Source organism: Antechinus flavipes, chromosome 3 (assembly GCF_016432865.1).
Source record: "Antechinus flavipes isolate AdamAnt ecotype Samford, QLD, Australia chromosome 3, AdamAnt_v2, whole genome shotgun sequence".
NCBI lineage: Eukaryota > Metazoa > Chordata > Mammalia > Dasyuromorphia > Dasyuridae > Antechinus > Antechinus flavipes.
In genome coordinates, this window is record NC_067400.1 from 17,057,274 (window position 1) to 17,082,699 (window position 25,426).

The 25,426-nt window shown below is 49.6% G+C and overlaps 1 protein-coding gene across 1 annotated transcript in view; it reads right to left on the reverse strand.

Moving 5' to 3' along the window:
- The window catches only part of RARRES1 (retinoic acid receptor responder 1), a 37,562-nt gene extending 13,198 nt beyond the window's left edge, over positions 1–24,364 (reverse strand). Inside the window, exon 1 of the mRNA XM_051983091.1 lies at positions 24,053–24,364. Within this exon, the coding sequence (XP_051839051.1) occupies positions 24,053–24,277 (225 nt within the window). The 5' untranslated portion in view covers positions 24,278–24,364. The remainder of the gene's footprint in view (positions 1–24,052) is intronic.
- Between the last annotated feature and the right edge of the window lie 1,062 nt (positions 24,365–25,426).

Below are 25,426 nucleotides of genomic sequence, written 5' to 3' on the forward strand. Positions count from 1 at the left end.
GCTTGCTTAGTTGACTGACAGGAGTGACTCCACCACGGTCCTCCTCAGATTCCTTGCTGGAGGCAGGGAAGTGACTGTCGGGTGGGATTCCAGTCCCCACCAGGACGTGGACCCGCCAGTGGCTGTTCTGTGCCTTCGGTCAGCGGGCACCGGGCTGGGCATGGACAGACACCATCAGAAGCAAACTTAGCAATGGCAGAATGTCAGCCTCCCCCCCTTCACCCCGATTGAGGTGAATTATGCAGGGAAGTTGGAGCTCACTTGGGATGGGACCCGCTTGGCTCCCGCTGGACCAATCAATCAATCGGCAAGCACTGATTGAGCACCACTATGTGCCAGGCATTGAGAACAGAAATATAAACATGAAACTTAAACCCAGTACAATTGGGGGCGGGGGGGGCAGGGTAAGACCCCTGGGTCTGCAGTTTGTGGGTGCACACCCTGGCTGCCACTGCATTGCTTCCGGGAGGCAGCAGCTGACCATGTTCCGGTACATCTTCATATAGCTGTTTTATTGACAGCTTGGGGCTGTTTTCTTAAAGGCCCTTTTCCTAGGTCCTCGGTTTTATCCGAGATGAGACTCTTTCTTCTGCCCAGGGCCCTCCCTCCCTCTCTTCTTCCTCCGGTGACTCAGCCATTGCCCTCAATGTCTGACCAGCTCCTTCAGAGATAAGCCCTGTGGCAATCCCTCTGGTCAGAAGATGGGAGATAGGATCCCTGGGTCTTTCTGGGGAGAGGCGTTCACAGAAGGTTCTTTCCTTCCCTTTTAGCGAGGGGTGTATGGGTATTCAGCAAGCATCTATTAAGAGCCTCCTGTGTAAGAATGGGCCAGATGCTGAGCAAGGCCCTTTGTGTACAGAAACATACAGGTCAGAGTTTTTGCCCTCGGGAAGCTGTAAGAGGCTCCTGACTGGACTGGCGGCTTCATTGGTAAGAGGGAATTCTCACTGAGGAAACTCCCTCCACCAATCCAGCTCCTTCCCTGCACTCGGGGAGATGGGAAGGACTCGTGACTGGGCCAGACTCTCCGAGCCAGCACGGAGCTCTGGGCTTGGATGCAGTCTCTGTGTGGCCCTGGGCAGACCTCTCTCTTCTGAAACATGAGGACCCGGACTTGGTGTCCTCCGAGATCCCTCTGGCGCTCTGGACCTTTGCGGGAGACTCAGAGCAAAACCAAAATGGCCCTCGGGAAGTCTGCGTTCTCCTGGGTCTCCCGGGGAACCACTTGTGAGCAGAGAATAGTGGGAGTACAGGCTGTGATGGGGATGATGGGGATGATGGAGACGATGGAACATGATAGGGTGATGATGATGGTGATGGTGATAATTCTTCCACACCATCCCTCACTAAGGTTCTCCTCGGATGCCCCATCATGACATGAAAAGGATCCTGAGTTCCCAAAGGTTATCCCAGCAGACGGCCAGGCTGAGTGTGGGTCCAGCAAAGGACCGCATGCCTGTTCCAAGCACTGGCCTCATTGACTTCACAGACGCTTATCATCCGACGGCTGCAAGGAGAGGACTGGGGCAGCCACTGATATTTTTGAAGACCAAAAGGAACTTGGACCTAAATCCTGACGGGATGGCCACAGATAAGTCACTCTACTTCTCTGGGACTCAGTTTCCTCATCTGAAAAGGAAGGGATTGGGCCAGTAAGTATCTGAGGTGGAATTTGAACTCAGGTCTCCAGTGTCAGCCTTCTCTCCATTATCCCACTTAGCTCCTTGGAGCCAACACGATTCCTAGAACACAATAGGCACTTAATAATTGCTCACTGCTTGATTGACAAGTTGTCAAGGCTGGTAGAAGGGGTCTCCAGATGGACGAGGTCCCAAATTTTGAATTAGTGATGAATAAGTAAAGTTGAAGCCCCAGCAGCTCTTTAAAAATGGGTACTGAAGGTAGCATCTATTTAAAACCAGCAGTAAGCATTATATGTAACAGGGACAAACTGCAACCATTCCCAGTAAAATCAGGAGTAAAACAAGGTTGCCCACTCTCACCGTTACTATTTAATATTGTATTAGAAATGCTAGCTTTGGCAATAAGAGTTGAGAAAGAGATTAAAGGAATAAGAATAGGCAATGAGGAAACCAAATTATCACTCTTTGCTGATGATATGATGGTATACTTAGAAAACCCCAGAGATTCTACCAAAAAGTTATTAGAAACAATCTACACCTTCAGCAAAGTTGCAGGATATAAAATAAACCCACATAAGTCATCAGCATTCTTATATATCACTAACAAAACCCAACAGTTAGAGATACAAAAAGAAATCCCATTTAAAGTAACTACTGATTGTATAAAATATTTAGGAATCTATCTGCCAAGGGAAAATCAGAAACTTTATGAGCAAAACTACAAAACACTTTCCACACAAATTAAGTCTGATCTAACCAACTGGAAAAATATTAAATGCTCTTGGATTGGGTGAGCAAATATAATAAAGATGACAATACTACCTAAATTAATCTACTTATTTAGCGCTATACCAATCAGACTCCCAAAAAACTACTTTGATGAATTAGAAAAAATAACAACAAAATTCATATGGAAAAACAAAAGGTCAAGAATTTCAAGGGAATTTATGAAAAAAAAATCAAATGAAGGAGGCCTAGCTGTACCAGATCTAAAATTATATTATAAAGCAGCAGTTACTAAAACCATCTGGTATTGGCTAAGAAATAGACTAGTTGATCAATGGAATAGGTTAGGTTCAAAGGACAAAACAGCCAATAACTTTAATAATATAGTGTTTGACAAACCCAAAGACACCAGTTTCTGGGATAAGAATGCATTATTTGACAAAAATTGCTGGGAAAATTGGAAATCAGTATGGCAGAAACTAGGCATTGACCCACACTTAACACCGTACACCAAGATAAGGTCAAAATGGGTTCATGATCTAGGCATAAAGAATGAGATGATAAATAAATTGGAAGAGCATAGGATAGTTTACCTGTCAGACCTTTGGAAGAGGGAGGAATTTATGACCAACGAAGAACTAGAGATCACTATTGACCACAACATAGAAAATTTTGATTATATCAAACTGAAAAGTTTTTGTACAAACAAAACAAATGCAAACAAGATTAGAAGGGAAAAAATAAACTGGGAAAACATTTTTACAATCAAAGGTTCTGATAAAGGCCTCATTTCCAAAATATATAGAGAACTGACCCTAATCTATAAGAAATCAAACCATTCTCCAATTGATAAATGGTCAAAGGATATGAACAGACAATTCTCAGACAAAGAAATTGAAACTATTTATAGACATATGAAAATATGCTCCAAATCATTATTAATCAGAGAAATGCAAATTAAGACAACTCTGAGATACCACTACACACCTGTCAGATTGGCTAGAATGACAGGGAAAGATAATAGGGAATGTTGGAGGGGATGTGGGAAAACAGGGACACTGATACATTGTTGGTGGAATTGTGAACACATCCAGCCATTCTGGAGAGCAATTTGGAACTATGCTCAAAAAGTTATCAAACTGTGCATACCCTTTGATCCAGCAGTGTTTCTACTGGGCTTATACCCCAAAGAGATACTAAAGAAGGGAAAGGGACCTGTATGTGCCAAAATGCTTGTGGCAGCCCTGTTTGTAGTGGCTAGAAGCTGGAAAATGAATGGATGCCCATCAATTGGAGAATGGTTGAGTAAATTGTGGTATATGAACGTTATGTAATATTATTGTTCTGTAAGAAATGACCAGCAGGATGAATACAGAGAGGACTGGCGAGACTTACATGAACTGATGCTGAGTGAAATGAGCAGAACCAGGAGATCATTATATACCTTGACAACGATACTGTTTGAGGATGTATTCTGATGGAAGTGGATCTCTTCGATAAAGAGAGCCTTAATTGATCAAAGATGGACAGAAGCAGCTACACCCAGAGAAAGAACACTGGAAATGAATATAAACTGCTTGCATTTATGTTTTTCCTCCCGGGTTATTTGTACCTTCTGAATCCAATTCTCCCTGTGCAACAAGAAAACTGTTTGGTTCTGCACACATATACTGTATCTAGGATATACTGCAACCCATTCAACATGTAAAGGACTCTTGCCATCTCGGGGAAGGGGTGGAGGGAGAAAGGGGTAAAATCGGAACAGAAATGAATGCAAGGGATAATGCTGTAAAAATTACCCTGGCATGCGTTCTATCAATAAAAAATTATTAAAACAAAACAAAACAAAACAAAAATGGGTACTGAAGAATGGGGGATTTGGGGACCAGAAGGAACTGAGGCACAGGGGGATGAGAAAACTTCTTGGAACTGTGTAGAGCAGCAGCTGTACTCAGGGATAACTTAGAGCAAGGGGTCCACACTCCCTCAGGAAACTGGGAGCAGCTTAAGGTACAAGGGCTTCATGCTGTAAATACAAGTTCAGTAGACCAGAGTTAAGTGACATTTTAAAAGCAAAGTCCTGGTGCTGTGGCTGAGGAGATCCTTCCGCAGGGACCAGTGGCCCTGTTTCTTCTGAGAGTGACAGCCCATAAAGCAGTGAGGGACCCAGGATGCACAGGTCTGGAGGTGTCTGGGGTGGGGTTGGAATCTCCCTCTCTTCTCATAGAGGAGACGTTCCTTGTAGGCTCATCCCCAAAGTGGGGGCTGTTCACCCTGTGCCTCTGTTCTCCCGTCTCTGTCACCATCTTGACGTGGTTCAGGCCCTTGTGGAGGATGAGCTGCCATTTATCCCATTAATTAGCACCACTCATTCTTGGTCACCTTGGCCCTAAGCTTTCTACTCCAGCGTGGAAGCCTCGGCCTCCAAAGGTCCAGGAACCCAATTCCCTGGAGGACGAGGGACGCAGAAATGGCTGATGGCCGAGGAGGCAGCTCAGCAGAAATCTCATCTGGGAAATGTCACCACCAATGGCAAGTCTGAGCGGCCTGTGCGGGGCTGAGCAAAGACCAGAGGCCCGTCCCTGAGAGACTGCTTGAGAGGGCGGCCGAGGCCTTCCGGCCCATCTTTCCAGATGAGGCCCGGAGAGCTAAGAAACCCAATCAAGATGGGAGAGGCAGGAGTGTCCGAGGCACCAGCTTGGAGGAAGCACGGCCCCATCCCCGTATCGGGGTCCTTAACCTTTTGTGCCCTGGGTCTCTTGGGTCGTCAGGACGGTGCTGCCTTGGGAGCCATTCTCAAATGCTTTGAAATGTGTAAAAATCACATACGTAGGATTACCCAAAACCAAACCAAATAACAACCAAAAATCCAACTGAAGTATTTTCTGTTTGTACACATTCATACATAAGTATGCCCACGGCTGGATCTGTCTCCATCAACCAACTTCACAAGAACCCTTGTGCCCTTGTGCCTGAGCTTCCATTTACCCATCCTGTCTCTCTACACTGGCCCCATACCCAGAATGCCGCCTTCCTCACTCCCGCTTCCTGGAATCCCTTCAAGGGTCAGCGCTTCTTCCTCTACCTGACCCTTCCTGATCTCTCATCCTCCCCCACTTAATATCCGGCCCCCTCCCATTACTTTGTTTAGATTCTTGTATTTACTTATTTTTGTGCACATTATTTCTCGGGGAACGTCAGCCTTTTGGGGGCAAGGTCTGCTTCATTTTTATACTGACGCTGTCAGCCAGCAAACATTTATTAATCACCTCCTGTATGCCAGGCACTGTATGGAGCACCGCGGGAGCTTACAGTCTAACAGAGAGGGTCGCAATCTAATCATCCGCCCCTAGAGAGGAGCCCCGCACACAGCAGGCGCTTAATAAAGCTCCCTCAAGTTGAATTCGGGCCATCAGAGTCACGTCTGTGAGCCTACAAAGCTTCAGCTTGAGGCACCGGCGCCTCCTTCCTTCGGTCCCAAACCCGCTTTCCTGCGTCTCCCCGAGCTCTTCTCTGCCCAGTTTTATCACGTGGAGGACACATGAGCGTCCTGGTCCTTTCTCTTTTAACTTCTACCATCACCCGGCTGCGCAACAGCCGGAAGCAGAGGACGTCGGGACTCCGATTTTCCAGCGCCAGGCTCTTTTGTAAAAGAGGAAAAAAAAACTCGGACAAAGGAAGGGACCCGAAGCTTTCCAGCCCGGAGGAAGGAGGGGGAGGCGGTATTTTCAGAATTGGTTTTTAATTGGACACCAGTCGGAAAGCTGGCCAATGGGGGGCACCGTGGCGTCCCTCCTTCCACGAGGGTTCGAATTCTGACCCCCCTCCCCCCCACACACACCGGGCGGGCTGCGAGGGAAGCCCCACTGTCCAGCCCACCTATCTCAACCCGTTGTATTTGTATTTTTTTGATGATAGATTCTTACTTTCAAAACACAAAAAGTTTTCGACATTCACCATCGCAAAATCTTGTGTTCTAAATTTTCCTCCCCCCCAGACAGCAAATAATGCAATATACGTTAAACACGTGCAATTCTTCTAAACGTATTTCCACATCCACCATTCAGCCCACTTCCCAGAGGGGAAAACTGAGGTGAATAGGCTCGCCCAAAGTCACAGAGTAGCAACGCCTCCTTATTTTTGCCCAGTCGCGTCGGACTCTTCGAGCAAAGATACTTTACAGACCAGGGAACTGAGGCGGGAGCCTGAAGGGACTTCCCCAGGCACTGGCTCCTAGGGAGCTCGGCTCTTTGTGGCGCCACCTGGCGGCCCACCGCTGGCGTCCTTCTGGGGCTGAAATGGATTCAATTTGCAGCCGGGACCCACTTCAGAATTCTTGGGGAGAAGGACTGGATTTGCATTATGGGTAATCGGAAGGGTCCCCAGGGGAACCTCTGTATCTTCCTCTTTTTTAAAAAAAGAGCCTTTCAGGTGAAATGACAATTTTTTCACCAGTCTCAGCACCAATGGACACCCAGTGTCCGCCCGGTGCCGGACGTCCCACTTAGGCGAGACCCCATTCAGCCAGCATCGATCCCCCGGCTGGGAGTCCTGGGGGAGTGCGGAAGGTCCCGGGAGAATCCCCGACTTCTGGAGCTTCCCTTTTCTCCATGTCTGCCCTGCAGAGGCTGACACAACACACGGATACAAATAACGAGGCAGACGGGGGAGGGGGTGCCCTCAGGCTGGGGGGGGGGCGTTTCTTAAGCTGAGTCTGGAGGGGATCTAGGGGAGGGGGAGGGGGTGTGTGTGTAAGTAAGTCGTCCAGCTTGGCTAAAACAAGGGAACGTGTGTGCAAGGAGTGATGGGAAATCACAAGCCCCGCTTTCAGGGGGCTTCCGGCCCTCGCCGTCACTGAATCCTGTCATCAATCCACAAATGACCCCCAAGTGCCGTCCACTGTCCTAGTCGTGGGGCACACAGACGGGTACAGTGTAAGTTCTCGGCAATGACCTACACGGTGTCCCATCCCTCGCTCAGATTCTCCCATCGTCCGTATGCAAGTAACCCCCACGCTCGGCCACTGCCCCCAGTGTCTCCCCGGAGCTGCAGGGTCCCATCGCCAGGCGGGCCCTCCCGCGGGCCTCCCCAGCCACAGAACTGTTTCCGGCCGGAACTCCGGGCTCCGCCCCTGGGGTCACAGGCTCCGCCCTTGGGGTCACGGGCTCCGCCCTTGGGGTCACGGGCTCCGCCCCTGGGGTCACAGGCTCCGCCGTTGGGGTCACGCGCTTTCCAGGCTAATTCTCCACGTGGCCGCCACACTCGCCACTTCCCCTTCCGCGTTCTAGCGGAAGCTCTTTGAGGGCAGGGTCTGCCTGGCTTTGTATTTAGAAGGGTCCCTGGGCCAGAGTCACGGCACCAAGTTGGAGCTTAATAAATGTGCACGCGCCTTCTCAGTCTCTCCCATTTTCCTTTCACTCTTTCCCCTTCTAAATTTGCCTCTTGTTGCTGAGACATCATCCCGGTCACCCAGACTCTCTTCCTCAGGACCATCCCCGGCTCCCCATCCTCACCCCTCACATCCAATCCGCCGCCAAATCTGGGGTCCCAACATTTCCCGTTATTGTCGCAGCCCAGACCCTGCCTCACCCCCACCCCCTCGTCCTCGCTTTCCTTGACCACTGCAACAGCTTCCAAGCAGCCTCTCGCCTCCATCCTCCGCTCCTCTTCCACATGAGGTCTCCTTAAGCATGTCACCCCTTCCCCCCAACTCTGCAGGTTCCGATGATTCTGTAACATGTCTTGGAAAAAGCCTATCAATGGCTCTGTTTGGTGTTTAAAAATTTTCCTTTTTCTCCTTTCCTCCTCCTCCTCCTCCTCCTCCTCTCCTCCTCTTCCTCCTCCTCTTCCTTCCCCTCCTCCTCCTCCTCCTCCCCTCCCTCCTCCTCCTCTTCCTCCTCCTCCTTCCCCTCCTCCTCCTTCCCCTCCTCCTCCTCCTCCTCCTCCTCCTCCCCCTCCTCCTCCCAATAACAGCTGCCATTTACACACATCTCCTAGGTTACAGAACCATATGTTACATGTTACATATGTTCACTTATTTGATCCTCACAGCAATCCTATTTCACAAACAGCCGGTGGTTCAGTGAACAAAGCACTGGGTCTGGCATCAGGGAAATCTGCATTCAAAGCCAGCCTCAGACCCACTATGTGATCCTGGGCAAGTCATTAACCTCTGTTTTCCTCATCTGTGATAATCCCAGCATCTACCTCCCATGGTTGTTTGAGGATCAAATGAGATAATAGTAGGAGTTTTTCCTTAGCTTTATATTTTCAAAATATATGCATAGATGTTTTCAACATTCCCCCTTACAAAACCTTGTGTTCCAAATTTTTTCTGTCTCTTCCACCCACCGCCTCCCTTAGATGGCAAACAATCCAATGTATGCCGAACATGTGCAGTTCTTCTGTGCATATTTCCACAATTCTCCTGCTGCACAAGAAAAATCAGATCAAAAAGGAAAAAAATGAGAAAAAAAACAAAATGCAAACAAACAACAAAAAAAGTGAAATGCTGTGGTCCACATTCAGTCCCCACAGTCTCTTTCTGGATGCAGTTGACTATATTCAAAACCCATGAGAAGTACCCTGAATCACCTCACTGTTGAAAAGAGCCAAGTCCATCCCAGTTGATTATCAGATAATCTAGTTGCCCTGTCCAATGATCTCCTGGTTCTGCTCATTTCACTCAGCATCAGTTCCTGTGAGTCTCTCCAGGCCTCTCTGACATCATCCTGCTGATCGTTTCTTATAGAACAATAATATTCCATAACATTCATATACCACGATTTATTCAGCCATTCCCCTCGGGTGGGCATCCACTCAGTTTCCATTTCCTTCACACTACAAAAAGGGCCACCGCAAACATTTTTGCACATGTGGATCCTTTCCCCATTTTTGTGAATGAGATAATATTTGTCACAGACCCTGGCAAATAGAAAACATCTAATAAATGACCATTGTTGTTGTTTGTCCTTCGTTATTGAAGAGGATTAATGGCATCAGGAGGGTGACATCTTGTAGGTGAATTGGATTTAGGGAGGGAGGCCTGTGCCAAATCACCAGGCTCACTCTCTCCTCAGAGCCATCTGGGCCAGATATAGATCAGGATGACGGGAGATGGTTCTGGATAATAGATGATTATTGATTGAAATAGAACAGGGAGAGAAGAGAAGCTGGAGTCCAATTAGAAAGCTGTTGTGTAACAGTTCAATAAGTGGAAAGTGACAGGGCCTTGAAAGGGCTGGGAGCTCCAAGAGAGGATGGGTGCTATGCTGTGGAAGGGGGATTGATGAGACTTGGGGATACCTGAGCTCTAACTGGGAATAAAAAGAATATTAGAAGTCACCTTCAACGTACAGATGTAGAAACAATTTGAATTTGAGAGTGAGAGCTATGAAAAGGTTAAGGACTCCTCTCCTCACCCCAACTCCATTCCAGATCCCTGCACGGAGCCCATATGTCCTGCTACAGACACTTAGGAGCTATGGCACCCTGGACATCAGTGATTACCTCAAGCTATAGAAATACTAGTTTTCATTATGAGCTCTTCAGCTCGGTCCAATGAGCTGGAGCTGGCCCTTTGCTACTGTACTTTGGGAAATTCGGGATCACCTCCTCGCTACAGTCACAGAAATACACAATGAAAAACAAAGAAATAAATACGGAAAGAGCCATGGGCAGGGTCGCCCGTACAACCCGGGGAACTTGCTAAAGAATTGGGATATTTTGAGCAAAATATTGACTGGTTTCGAAAGTAAACATTTAAAAAATTCATTTATCTGATTAATCATTCAAAATCATGAAAGTATTGAAATCAGTAAAACAACATCACTAGCTTAAGGACTTTATTGCCAGAGGACTCTGGTTTCTGTGGTAGGAGATCACTGAAATCATACGGTGTGGTATATTCTTATCTCCAGACAGATGATGCTGCCTGAAGCTGATCTGCTGAAAGGACACACTCTTGTTCCAAAGGAAAACATTGCTCATCTTGGACTCCGTCCCATCTCCCCTTGGTTGCTAAGGACTGATTTCTTTAACCTGATTTTAGAACTTTAAAAATTCATATAAAAATTACTCTTTCTATCCCTGGCTGTTGTGTATTTAAAACTCATAGATGCCGATCTCTTCCAATTAAAGGAGAGGATCATCTTCTCCTAAGGTTGGTTTTGTAGAATTGGAGCCATTTGGAGGAATTGGGTTTGGGATGATCTAGAGAAACCATTCCCAAAGTGTGATCTGAGGACGCCTGAGACCTTTCCAGGGAATATATAAGGTCAAAACGATTTTACATTAATCCTAAGATGTTTTAATTTCTTTTTTTAATGTAGCTTTTTATTTTTCCAAGTATATGAAAAGATAGTTTTCAGCATTCATTTTTGCAAAACTTTGTGTTCCAAATTTTCCTCTCTCTCTCTCTTCTCCCCCTTCCTTTTCCATAGATAGCAAGCAATCTGATATAGGTTAAACACATTCAATTCTTCTAAACATATTTCTATATTCATATGCTGTACAAGAAAAATCAGATCAAAAGGTGAAAGAAAAAACATGAGAAGAAAAAAAAAAAGCAAACAAACAACAATTTAAAAAAAAAGGTGAAAATACCGTACTTTGATCTACATTCAGTCTCCATAGTTCTCTCCCTGGATGCCGATGGCTTTCTCCATCATAAGTCTAAAACTGCCTTGAATCACCTCAATGTTGAAAAGAGCCAAGTCCATCACAGTTGATCATTAATGTTTTAATTTCTAATATGGTAAATGTAAACTGACACTACTTACATGAAGGAGGGTCCTCAATAATTTTAAACTAAGACCAAAACATTTGAAAACTGATGATCTAAAGAACAGGGAAGTGTATCGGTATCTTTCCTAAAATATGGCACTCAGACTGACCTGCCCACAGCAGACTTACTACCCGACTGGCATTGCTCATGTTCGGGCCCCATAATCCTGCACTTTGGCTACTTTGTCATGCGCCCGTCCCGTTTCTGATTTCTTTTTCTCCAAAACAATGAGAGCTAATATAATAAAAGTTAAGTCTGACTATGGAAACTGGCCAGTTTTCACCACTGAAATTCCAGTATAAGCCCTTGACCAGGACTCTGGGTCCCCTTTTATTTATCTCAAGCACAAGGGCTGCTCTTGACCACTGCCAAAGCCTCATTGTCAACCGTGTGATTTAGTTGCTTTCTCTAGGTCTTAGCTACTGAGCCTAAGTGCCAGGCCCTGCTTGTCCTACTCCGGGAAATGATTCCTGATGATCAAAACCATATACCCACACTATAAAATACATGGATAGAGCACTGGGCCTAGAGTCAGGAAAACCTGACTTGAAATTGGGTCTTAGACACTTCTTAGTTGTGTGACCCTGGGCAAGGCACTTCATCCTGTCTGCCTCAGTTCCCTCATCTGTAAAATGAGCTGGAGAAGGAAACGCAAACCCCTCCAGTATCTTTGTGAAGAAACCCCAAATGGAGTTGGACATGACTAAAATGAATGAATAACAACAACAAAATATCTTGTGCATATACACACATATTCTACTTGGTATAGGCTAGAGCGTCTGACCTCCAGAATCTGTGATTCTGAATGGAAAAGGGAGTCTTCCTTCCCCATTAAAACACCCTCAGTTGACTCAAAATGTGGATGATAGACCTTTTCATTCATTCAGTAGATGCATGACTATTGCTGTGGGTACCCCTTCCCTTGACACAGATGGCAATGCCTCCATTTGTAAGTGACCATTTCAGGACATGTTGGAGCCAAAACCAATTATTACTTAAGAGCTGACCTTCTTGGGGGGCTCTACACTTTCTTAGGAAAACTGACACAGAGCCAGTCAATCAGCAGTACTCAAAGCCATCCATCCCTTTAGGAGGTAGAGTGAATAGAGCTGGGGAAGACCCCAGTCCAAATCCTGTCACAAGACACTTAGGAGCTATGCAGTTTTGAGTAAATTATGTAACCTCTCTCATTCTCAGTTTCCTTATCTGTAGAATAGGGATAATAATGTTTGTTGTGAGGATCTAATGAGATAAAATATGTGCTTTGTAAACCTTAACTATCTAACTATAAACATACTAGCTCTCTCATTAGGAACTGTCATTCAACTTGGTCCATCTAGCTGGAGCTGGCTGAGAAATACGGGGTCACCCCTACATTAGTCCCGGAAAAGGGGACGGACATTTATGAGTCCTCCCAGAAAGGAGTGGCTGATTAGAGTTAGCTTGGCCAGCAAGCTTGAGACTGGCAAAGCCATTCTGCTTCCTCTGCTGCCTCAATTCCATCCCAGCTGTTCTTTCATTCAGTAAATAAACCTTTATTTGGAACAGGGGTTTTTAGGGCGCTTTTTCGGTGATGTATTAGGGTTAAGTGACTTGCCAGTGTCTGAGGCTAGATTTGAAGTCCTCCTGACTTCAGGGCCAGTGCTCTATCCACTGTGCTACCTATGAACAGGTTGCTTTTTTTTTTATGACTTTTTACTTATCCAATTCCTCATTTCTGTGTATATCCCTTCCCTCTCTTTCACAAAAATTAAGAAAAAAAAATGGAAGAGGAAAAAAAGCAGGTCATCAAAACCAACCAAGACGCCAACCAAGTCTGGCAATGTATCCCATGTGCCAGGGCTCTGTGGGACTCCTTGGGTTCCTGTGCCAGAAACCTCCAAAAACCAGCCCAGCAATCTAAAGCCCAAGACAAACTCTAATGGCAGCTCTGGTCTAGCAGCTGCCGGAGCCCCTCTTCTCCACCACCAAGGCCATAGAGCTCCTGCAGCAGACAGAGACTCGGAGCGATTCTAGGGGAGAAAATCCAGCCGACTCCAGCCAACAAGAGAGATTCTTCCCATAGGTATTTCAGGGAGAAATACTGCGTGGAACCTTTCACCGGGGTCACGACATAGGGATGGAGCGCCAGTTTGGAGCCGGGAACATGGGTTCAAACCCTGCCTTTCACAGTGACCAACGAGCAGAGGCTTGTCTCCCATGACCCGAGGAACCAGACAGGACTTTGCTGGGGATAACTCCTTGCTGGGACCCCAAGGAGGAGCTTGGGAAGGAACCTTCACAGGAACCATGGCGGAGAGTAGAAATGTAGGAGATGATGCTGGAAGCCACAGTTTGTATCTGTCTGCATGTACCTGTGTGGGGGGAGTTTATGTGCATATGTATGTACGTACATACTGTGCATTACTCTATGATGGCCAACAACTGCTTCTGGCGTCTCCACCTCTTCCCCAAGGGACCTGGGGCTCCATCCATATGAAAGGAGACATTTTGCCTTCTCTTGGCTACAAGCAGGCCCATGCTACTTATGGATCACCCACCCCAGCCTTCACCCCCTCTCCTCATCAGCACCCCTTTATATGTTGTCTTGCCCCCTTAGAACATAAGAACCTTGAGGGCAGCAGCTATCTTGCTTGCTTGGGATTTGTATCCCTACTGCTTAGTTCAATACCTGGCACATAGTAGGTGTTTAATCTGCTTTGAGATTTTATTTCATTTCATCCTTACACCAGGAGAGCCCAGCAGGTATTATTATACCCAAATTAAGGATGAAAATACTCATGATGAGGCCTTCAGTGTTAGGTGTGGGAAGCAGAGGAATTGAGAAGAATTAATCCCTGAGGCAGGCTGGGAGAAGGCTCTGTGGTCCCATTCTCTGGGGAGGTGGTCCAGTCTGAAATCCAAATTATATCAGACCCCTGAGACCCACCTCTGTAGTGGTCTCCAAGTCATGTCCTGAGGTTAAATTTTCCCTACAAAATCTACTGAAAAGTCATCCCATGGTTGCTGCCTTCCGCGGCCCTTCCCCCATGCCACGTGGTATCTCTCCTACCCCCACTTCTCCCCCTTACAGCTAACTCTTTCAGGGAACTAAGTCCCTTTCAGGATTTAGCCTGCCAGCTAAGGACATCCCCACCTCATGGGCCCTCCCTTTCTACTGGTAATTGTGAGTTCCACCGAGGAACTGGTCTCTCACCCGCCCTCCCGCTCTGTTTCATATTTTCTATTCCTGGTCCCCTGGTCCCCACCGGGTCCTTGCATTTCATCCGTAAGCTCCTCCTTATGTAAATCTACCTTTGGCCAAAGAGGATGGCCATTGACCGAACCCAACTTTTGGTGCTTACTGTCATCTGCTGTGTCCGTCAGCCACATCATTTTGGTGCTCAAACTAGATCACAAGGCTTTAAAGAATATGATTTCTCATAAATATGTGGCTATTAAGTACGAAATGCTGGACCCGAACCCCATTTTCTTCAGATTCCCACGTCTCTAACACTTGACTGTTGGAATCTTTACAAACTGCTAACTCATTAGAGTTGATAGAGACAATAATTATCTAATTTAGCCTGGTCCAGTATCACTGATCTGATCCTACAAGGAGATGTTATGGGCCAGAAGAAACAAGGTACTAAGTGGAACTGACTCCTTGGAGTTCACACGTTTGGGAGATTTCAGGGTTTAGTATGAAATATCCGAATTCACACCTCCCCTGGAGCTTTTAGGGCCAGAGAACACTCTGGGAGAAAAACCCATAATCCCACTCTCTCGCATCCCACAATCCTTCTCTCGAAGAAGGAGCATAAATAGAGCTTCAGTGAGCCCAGTCAAGAGAGTTCAGCTGAATTAGATTGGAGAGGAGCACGCTGGGACAGACGCAGAGCCTTCTGGGAGATTGAGAGCCACAAGCCCTCTCTCCGAGGCAAGAGAGATTCATTCCATTTTCCACTTGGCTACCTGGTGGCTGAAGAAAGCAGAGGCAGAAGCAAAGGACAAGCTGCAAGAGCTCTTGGAACCAAGCAGAGAGATAGACCTCAATGAACCAAGCTCTTCTGGAAGGAGAAAATAAACGTTTGCATTTATTATGACTCTTAACCGAAACTAAGGCTGCCTCGGGAAAACCTCCCTGCTCCCAGAGAGAATCTTTATATTATTTTAAAGAACAAAAACACCCCACTTGACCTCTCACTCCAGGCTGCCAAGACACCTTTGATGTGTTCCAGCTTCCTGTCACCTACCGTTGTGAAAGCTCACCGACTATGTCTTTGTTCAAGCAGCTGGTAAAAGAATATATAGATTAGGGCAAACCCAATGAACAAGTGTTGCTCAGGCACTTCCTGTTCTGTTTTTTGAGGTTTCCAGGGATGAAGAGAAGCCTCCGACAAGGCCCCTGCTTAGGAAAGAAAGAACTTGGGAGAAATCAGACTAACCTCTCCCACTCAGTGACTTTCCACTCCCCACTGCGGGGTTAGGATTCTGGCTCAAAAAATAGAGGAGAAACATCGAGAAATGTCAGACAGCAGGGGAGTCGAGATGGCATTTTACTTCAAAATGTCATGGAAAAGAGCCTCCACCATCAGTTTCCCAGAATTACTTATGGCTTGTATTATGATCATCTGTCTGCCTGTGTCCTGGAGGAAATGCTGAGCGGGAGCCTGGCTTTGGGGGTGGCCTCTGTCCAAAGGTAGATTTATGCAGGGAAGGGCTTGCGGACAAAAAGAAGGGATACGGCGGGCACCAGGAATGGAAAACATGAAATCCAGGGGGAGGCCACGTGAAAGACAAGTTCCTCGGTGGAACTCACAGTGGCAGCCAGGGGAAGAAATCGGCCATCCGGGCACTCCTGTCCCACACAGGGAAGTTCTGGGCTATGGCACAACCTCAAGGCCGTCCCATCATAAGGGATGATGGAGCGAGGACGTCCCAGTTCCAAGGCTGACGAATCTTGAGGCTGGATAACTGACCCCCCCATTCTAAAGAGGGGGCTAGACTGGAGTCAGGGAGACATTGCTGGAGAAAGACAGGCCATGCAGAGGGAGATGGGGGCAGCAGAGAGGATCCATTTATGATTAACATTGGTCTTTTAAAACTAGTTATCTGTCCCAAAAGCACTGGTTGAATGGGAAAGCATCAAGACTCAAGACAGGCCCACATAATAGTCCCAAATTCACTGAATGAACCTTTTAATAACCAAAAAAAGGCTCCTGACGTCAGGCTGCTGTGCCGAGAAATGGCGGGGCACATTTTCTCCCATGGTATCTGTCCCAAGACTGGACTGCAGGGCCAGTTCCTAAAGCCGGCCATCTCACTACGATGTAGTATTACTATACATTTAGCCCATATTTATTACTGACTGCAGGTGGCTGCAGCAGTGAGCCTCGGTTTCCCCATCTGTAAAACGAGGCCGACGGACTCTCTGCACTTCTACATCCCGGCCCCTGTGTTGGAAGAGACGGCCGGACTGGCGTGGGGAAGGCCCGAGGAGGAGCCGTTGCACTTTCTGCCTGGGAGAGGAGGGGCATTTCGTGGGAGAGCTGCTGAAGCTGTGGCGCCTCCATTTTGATACAATGGGGCTGGAACACCCCCCCTTCTGTGCTGGTAGTGAGACCTAAGGTACACAAATATTTGAAAGCATCTCTAAACATCGGTCATTATGGTCACTGATGACAAAACACCGACTAGGGGCCATCTTTTGATGGCTCAATCACAGGGAGGATGGATGATGGGGAGAGGGAGGTGGAGGAGCTCAGCGGCTTGGGCTTTGGGCTTCTGTATCACAGTTATCTGGATTGATTTGCATTTATGCAGAGTTCAAGGTCAGGACTGAAGAACATCCAGCAGGCCCGAGACTGAGTCCTTTGCTACGGAGATGCTCTGTGTGTGTAGGTGCGCACTAGCTTTTCTGGTCGGCCCAGAAGCATCTTTTGTTGCTGTCCAATCACTTTCAGTCTGATCCGACTCTTTGTGTCACCATTTGGGGTTTTCTTGACAAAGATCCTGGCATGGTTTGCCATTTCCTTCTCCGACTCATTTTACAGGTGAGCAAACTGAGGCAAACAGGGTCACACAGTAACTGTCTGAGATCGGATTTGGATAAAAATGAGTCCTCTTTATTTTAAGCCTAGTACTCTAACCATTTTACCACCCTGCTGCCCAATAAGCATTTAGTAAGCACCTATTGTGTGCCAGGCACTGTGCTGAGTGCTGGATAAAGAAGGGTTTCTGTATATGAATGCCCGTTTTTTCTTTTTTTCCTCCCTCCCTCCCTCCCTCTCTCCCTCCCTCCCTCCCTCCCTCCCTCCCTTCCTTCCTCCCTCCCTCCCTTCCTTCCTTCCTTCCTTCCTTCCTTCCTTCCTTCCTTCCTTCTCTTTCTTTTTAATACACATTGCTTTAAGAATGATATCAAGAGAGAAAAATCAGAACAAAAGGGAAAAATCATGGCAGAGAGGAAAAATAAACAGAAGAAGAAGTGAACGGAGCACGTGCGGATTTGCCTTCAGTCTCCGTAGTTCTTTTCTGGGTGCAGACGCCGTGTTCTGCCCTAAGCCTGTCGGGACTGCCTCGGGATGAACGCCATTTCTTTGCATACAGACTTGTGTGGACGTATAGGTTTGTGTATTTACCCCCCACATAAGCACAGATACACGCACACACAACACATAAACATACAAACACAACATGCGCACACGCTTACACACATACATATAACCACATACATGTGCACTCACACACAAACACAGTCCAACACACACACCGCACATGCACACACACACACACACACACACACACGCACTGTTTGGGTCTGTTCCCTCCTGTTAGCCAGAGGCCGCCGCTCCCGGACACGTCCGGGCTGGAGCAGGGAGCGCAGGGCCCACGGAGGACCTGGGGACCTCAGCATCCCTCTGCTCACAGCATCCCCTTGTTGCCTTTGCCCACTAGAGGCCGCTGGCGTTTCCAGAACAATTCTTCAAGCGGGTCCCTTAAGGCCCCGGACTGGCTCTGGGAGACCTTCCCCGCTGCCCCTCCCCTTACAGATGAGGAGACTGGGGCGAGAGCGGGGTGAGGTCCCGCAGCTAGCCCGCGTCCGAGCCGGGTCTTTCCCACGCCTGACGTCCAAGGCCCGCGTCCCCCTCCCCGGGGCCATCAGCATCTCCACCTTCTCGGAGGCCGCCGCCCGTCCTTTCAGCTTCTTCTACCCCGTCCATCCTCTGGGGGGTCTCATCGTTCGCCTGCCGTCCGCCCCCCCCCCCCTCCGGGGGCTCCTTAGGACCGGCTTTGCTTGGGATCCCTGGCACGCGGTGAGCCTGGCACAAGTGCCCGAGGGCTGCCTCTGTGCCCTTTAGGGAGGGTCAGTCCGGAGCGAGGACCTTCGCTCTGCAGGAGTGTCCCCGGCTTCGCTCCGAACCCCAGAGGAAAGCAAACTCCGGGGCCAGATCGTCAGTCCCAACGGACCCGGAGCAGCGGCTTCCTTAAACAGCCCAGCGCCCAGCACAGCTCTGGGCACATAGTGGGGGCTCGTTTACTAAGGGAATGAATGAATGGGAAGGGCAGGAAAAAGGAGACAGGAATGAGAAAGTGGGAGGGTCGGGCAAGAAAACCTTGAACTCGGTTCCCTTTTTTCACCGAATCCCTAATCTCCGTCCCAGAGACCCCTACCCCAGGGCCTTCCCGGGCTTTGTTCCCTGCCCATTTGGAGGGTGTTTCGGTGCTTCTCCAAAGATAGTAAGGATGGACAAACCGGGAGCATTGTCCCCATGCAGTGGCTGCCCTTCTCTGGGCTGTGGAGCTTTCTCACGCCTGTTCTTTCCTTCCATTAAAGAAGATGAGATGCTTTGAAAATGATGATTTTTCCTTTATTAGAAATGATAGGAAACAGCAACTTAGTTCTCTGTGGGGAGAGGAAATATTCTACTTCCTTCACTGGGTTTTTTTGGGGGGGCACTTTGAGCTCCTTTGTGGAAATCAGGACGGAATGTTGTGCCTTTATTTTTCCAATGGGGAGCTGTGTGAGGCAATTGGGGTTAAGTGACTTGCCCAGGGTCACACAGCCAGGAAGTGTTAAGTGTCTGAGGCCAGATTTGAACTCAGTCCCCCTGACTTCAGGGCTGGTGCTCTACCCACTGCGCCACCCAGTGCCCCTATTTCTTTATTTTTCACAGGAGAATTGGCCCGGCACATCATGTAGAAAGCCATGCTCATTGTTAGGGAATCCCTGGTCCTGCCTGGAACCCAAACTAGCCGATTGACCCTGGGCCCACCAACCAATCCCTTACTGCCCCAGGCAACACTCAGCTCGGAAGTGACAGAGTATCTGCCTCCATGTTCAAAGACATCAGGAAGGGGACAGCTTGACTAGTAAGTGAACTGGATTGAAGTGAAACAGGGCTGGGCAAAGTCATCAGCCTGAGTCTCTCCTCCAGAGTCACGGGTGTCCGGTGACAAAACACGGGCCAGGATGACTGATGATCCCCTCAGATGCCGGGGGAGACCTTGGCCTTTTTAAGCTAAGCTTTCCCAGGTCCCAGGTTGTCTGAAGCCACAAACATACAGCGTTTTCACAAAGGCCTTTCTTACACTGATGAAATCAGTAGGGGGACCCTGAGAGCTGTTCAGAGGAATAGCAGAATGACCTTCATCGGAGTCTTCCTCCGTCTGTTTAGTCCCTGTACATGCTTTCTCCATGTTTCCCAGAACATGTTAATAACTGACCCCAAACCCTCAGAGATGGGCCGAGGGAACGGACACTGGCCCTGTTGGGGCCTTTTGCACTGAAACGGTTCAGAGGATGGGTCCGCTGATGAGAGGACCAAGCTGGCTAAATTTGGAAAAGTTGATGGCTTGGCCAAGAGCTCACGGCCACCTCAACTGGAGAGATCCCAGACGGGGTGAGAACCGAGCATATAATCTGATATCTCCCATTTCTCTTAGCAGTTTCCAAAGCTTTTGGTTCCTATCAACACTGTGAAGGAGGTAATGCAATTAAGTGGATCAAGACTTAAGAGCAATAGACTTGGGGCAGCAAGATGGCGCCGGTAGCTAGAACACGGGCCCTGAAGTTAGGAGTTCAAATCTGGCCTCAGACACTTAACACTAGCTCTGAGATCCTGGGCAAATCCTTTACCCCGAATTGCCTCCCCCACAAAAAGCAATAGGCTTAGATCAAGAGAGACCTGTGTTCCTATACCGACTCCCACACTTCCTACCTGTGTAAATCCTGGGCAAGTTACTTTTTTTTGTAAAATGGGCTTCACAGCAACACCCACTTTACAGGATTTTGTGAGGAGGAAATGTGAAAGCGTAGGTAAGGTTCTTTACGAGCCTTCAATTGCTTTCTCTCCGTTGGGACAACAGGGGCTGAACCTTGCGGCCTGGAGGCTTCCCTGATTTGACAGGAAATCAAGCTATCCAGATGCTAACAGGGCAAGTGATGAGAATAGCCAGATTGCCCGAACACATGAAGGTGCGCAAAGCACTTTATTTCTCATTTTCTCCTCACTATTTTAATGATGTCATTTCATTTGTGAGGAAACTGAGGCAGGCAGAAGTTAAGTGATCACTTCACCCACCTTCATGAAACTAGTAAGTGTCGGAGGCTGGATTTGAACTTCTCTTCTTGACTCTACGTCCCATGTGTTTTCTATCCACCGAACCACCTGGTTGCCTACATTTAAACCAAGTCTGAGGGGAGAGAAAACTCCATGTTTTCTTTCATTCCGGATGTGAACGAGAACGAGGAATAGTCGCCCACCTGGTGACAGACTCTCTGCATGAGATTGCTGAAGCCTGCAGCTCTTTACGTATCATGAGGAGAACGTGTAAATGTCTGGGACCTCGGAGTAGGTCTGCTCAGGCAGTTTTCAGCCAGGTCTGACTCTCCGTGACCCCGCGAGGAGTTTTCTTGGCAAAAATACTAGAGAGGTCGGCCATTTCTTTCTCCGCCTCATTTTACAGAGGAGGAAACCGAGGCAAACGGAGCCAAAAGACCTGCCCAAGGTCACACAGTTAGTAGTGTCTGAGGCCGGATTTGAACACAGGAAAATGCTCTGCAAGCACTGAGCCACCTAAAGGCCATAGGTGGGACAGGACACTAAGGCTAGTCAGCTGTAAACCACTAAAAAATTCGAGAAGATTCTATAAGGGGCCAGAAAGGCAGGCTTGCTATATTTTGAGGGAAATTGGTGCCTGTCACTACAATTTCCAAAAGTCATGATGCGATCTTTATATCCTCCCCCCTGATGATGATGATCATTTTTTATGGGCTCAATCTAGGCTTCCATTGGCACGGGGAAGTCCCGGCGAGAACGTTCTAGCTATGAAGGTGGACAAGCCCCGCGGGGTTCTAGACTCGGAGAGTTTCTTGGGAATGGAGAGGGAAGCGATTTGGCCGGAGTCGCCCCAGTACGTGTCAGAGACAGGATTCGAAGCCCTTTCTGACTCCAAAGCCAGCTCCGTGTCTGTCTCACTGCCTCACATTTACCTCCCTATCACACACAAATAGTGTCCGCGCCCGGCACCTATGGCACTGACGGTACATGAAAATGCAGTAATCCTCAGAGGTATTATACAGAGCAAGGTATACGAGCAAATAGCGTCATCCCCATTTTGTGGATGAGGAAACAAAGGCTCATAATCACCCAGGTGAAGTGGGTGAAAACTCGGCCTATGCAGGGAGACAACCTGTTTGGACACGGCTTTCTCCCCTGAAGTATGGCCCCATCTGGAGCCCAGTCAGTGCTAATTAATCAGTCAACCCACAAGCATTTATTAGACGCCCATTCTGTGAGACTAGGGCTAGAAGAAAAAAAACACAATATCTGTTCTGAAGCTCACATTTAACAGAGACAAGCCCGTTACTGCCAGATAAAGGTAGGAGACAAATCTGTCAGGATCACAAAGAGGAGCCTGCCCCGGCCAGCTTCAGGGAAGCGCTCCCTCATTTCCCAGCTCAGAGGATGGAGGGCTAGTGGAGAGACAGGAAGGGCAGCGAATCGGCTTCCTTTCAGAGGCCCTAAAATCCCAGGACTTGGGCAGGAAGAACTCTTGGGAAAATCAAAATTCAGATTGAAACGGGATCCTTCCTATATCATCTCACTTGACTGGCACAGCACGTTTTCTTATATAATCCTCATCACAACCTGGGAATGTAGACGCTCTTATTACCTCCATTGTACAGATCAGAAAACCGTGGCTGGAGGTTGCTCAGTCTCCTTAGGGCTTCCTGACTCCAAGACTCATGGTCTAAACCAGGCTGCTTTTCGGAGATCCCCATTTACAATCCAGCCCTCTCAGCTGGCAGCTAAGACGTGGGGAAGGAGACAGTAGGTGCTCAATAAATGCTTACTGGTTTCGTTCTTTCTCCCTGCTTCTCTCATCCCTCCCCCCCAGATCCCCATTTACAATCCAGCCCTCTCAGCTGGCAGCTAAGACGTGGGGAAGGAGACAGTAGGTGCTCAATAAATGCTTACTGGTTTCGTTCTTTCTCCCTGCTTCTCTCATCCCTCCCCCCCAGATCCCCATTTACAATCCAGTCCCATCAGTTTGCAGCTAAACTGTGGGGAAGGAGACAGTAGGTGCTTAATAAATGCTTACTGGTTTCGTTCTTTCTGTTTGCGTCCCTCCTCCCTCCTCCCTCCCCCACCTCAGCACGTATGTTTTGACGTTAAATCAGTACTTGTTGATTAGTTGAAGCTGAGGGAGGTCGCTGGGCAGATCGGGAGCTTCTCCCCTGCGGGGCCCCCGGTACCGAAGTTTCCCTGGCCGGAGCACCCTTCCCGAACCTCCCCCACTGCTCTCCACCAAAGTCGAGCCGCTAGGGCCTTCGCCTGCCGGGCACTGGGGCCAGACACGGGGTGGGGGGGGGTCCCCAACCCACGGGCTTCGGGAGCCGGCCCCGAGCTTTACCGGGAGGGCCCCGCGGGAGACTTTAGAAGGCTGACGCCGCCTACTTTTAGAACGCAGGGACGGCGAGCTTTACAACGATGGGTCGGAGACTTGGAGTGTGGACCAGAACTTTTAGAACGTGGTTTAGAACGCTGACAGCCGTAGGAGGTTGAGACGGTAACTTTAGGATTACGGTACCAGGGGGCTGAGCTGGGTTCTGATACCGGGAGGTTTAGAAAGTTTAGACGGGGACTTGGAGAGCCCGAGGATGTCGGCCCGGGGGACTGGTTTGGGACGCGAAATAAGGTGGTCTCGGGGAAGCTTCGAGTTGGCCTTCCGCGGGGTCCCGGGATGTTAAGGCGGGAGAGAGGGATGTTGGACTCGGGGCACAGGGACCTTAGCGACAGACGGGGCTTGAAGCAGGGATCTTAGCCTGGGATCTTAGACGCGGACAGATGGGGCAGGGCGCAAGAATCTTAGAATCGGGGCACAGGGATCTTAGACGCGGACAGACGGGGCTTGGAGCCGGGCATAAGGATCTTAGACTCTGGGCACAGATATCTTAGACAGCGACAGACTGGGCTTGGCGCAGGGCACAGGGATCTTAGACGCGGACAGACGGGGCTTGGAGCCGGGCATAAGGATCTTAGACTCTGGGCACAGGGACCTTAGACAGCGACAGACGGGGCTTGGCGCAGGGCGCAAGAATCTTAGAATCGGGGCACAGGGATCTTAGACGCGGACAGAAGGGGCTTGGAGCCGGGCATAAGGATCTTAGATTCTGGGCACAGGGACCTTAGACAGCGACAGACGGGGCTTGGCGCAGGGCGCAGGGATCTTAGACTCGGGCCACAGGGATCTTAGACGCGGTGTGGAGGGATCTTAGGCGCGGGGCCGCGATCTTAGACGCGGGATGCAGGGCGTGCTGCGGCCCGTTCCTGGGAGCGTGGAGGAGTCCCCGGCACCCCGCGATCGCCCTTCTAGCCCGCCGCCTCCGGCCCGGGGCCCCGGGCTCACTCACCACGGCGGAGCCGTTGAGCACATCTTTCAGGTTCCGTAGGGTGCTGGGCGAGGCGGTGCGGTAGTTGAAGAAATGCAGGGCAGTCCGGGCGGCCTGCCGCAGCTCGGGGCTGGACGGCCTCAGCGGCATCAGGATGATCCAGGAGGCCCGCGCCACGGCGGCCAGCAGCACCACGAGCAGCAGGGCCGTCGGGCCGGGCCGGGCCGGCCGCTGGCGGGCGAGCATGGGAGCGGGAGGCGCGCGGGGGCCGAGGGGGCGGAGGCGGCTGCTGCTTAGGCGGCCAGGACCCCGGGACCCAGCTCTGAGCGGAGCGCTGTCCAGCCCGGGCACAAATAGGGCTCGCGGCCCCTCCCCTCCGCCCCCTCGGGCGGGGACGGCCTCCAGCCCCGGCCGAAGGCCGCGGGACTCCCTTTCCCGCCAATCCTCGGCCTTCTCCCGCTTTTCCTGGGCTCGGTCCCCCGTGTCCCCTCCCTTGGCGCGCTCCCCCCTCCTTTTTCTCCCTCCCCTCTGCCCTCCCTCAGGGAAGTCCCCGCGGAGCTCAGGACCCGCTCCCCGCCTCCCCTCCCCTGTCCTTCTCCCCCTCTCCACACTCCCCCCCCCTCCCCTCCGGCTCCTGCTCCCTTGGCTCCGCTCAGTGCCGGGAAGGAACGGCGCCTCCCGGGCGCGTGGGGCTGGAGGTTCTGTCCCGGCTTCTAGGGAGAACGACTGAGGGCCGGCCGGGCGCCCCGGTGCTCCCCCTGCCCAAGACAAGCCCCGGAGCTCCTGCTGCCCGGGGGGGGGGCATCCCAACCCCGCACCCCGAGGCTACCTTTTGTCCCATTTGCAACTGCCTTCTATTAGGAGACGAAGGCACTGACCCTCGTTGGAAAAAGCCTTGGAGACCCGGGAAGGTTCTAACGCCAGGGAGACTTTTTTTCACTCCCTATAAGATTAAATGACTTGCCCAGGGTCACACAGCCATTGTCAGAGGTGGAATTTGAACTCAGATTCTCTTGCCTCCAGATCAGGTTCTCTATCCACGGCACCACCTAGCTGCCTCCACAGACACCTTTTTTAAGGTTTAAGGAACCTTTGCATTTTGCAGGGGAGGGGGGAACTAGAGAAGTGATTCCATTTGACCCTCATTTTACAGATAAAGAAACTGAGGCCCAGAGCATATAGAGGGAGTCCAGAAGTCAGGCATAGGGAGCCAGGAAAATTTTCCGGGAGAGTGGCCTAAGGGGACCCCGGAACTCCTGGAACACTTTGAACTTACCTTCCTCCCTTCTCAATCTCTGCTTCGGACCCATTGCTCTGTGGGAGCTGCTTTCTGCTGCCTCATGGAGCCGTCTCTTTCCAACTGAAGGCCTTTTCTCTCCTTTTTCTTACTTTTTC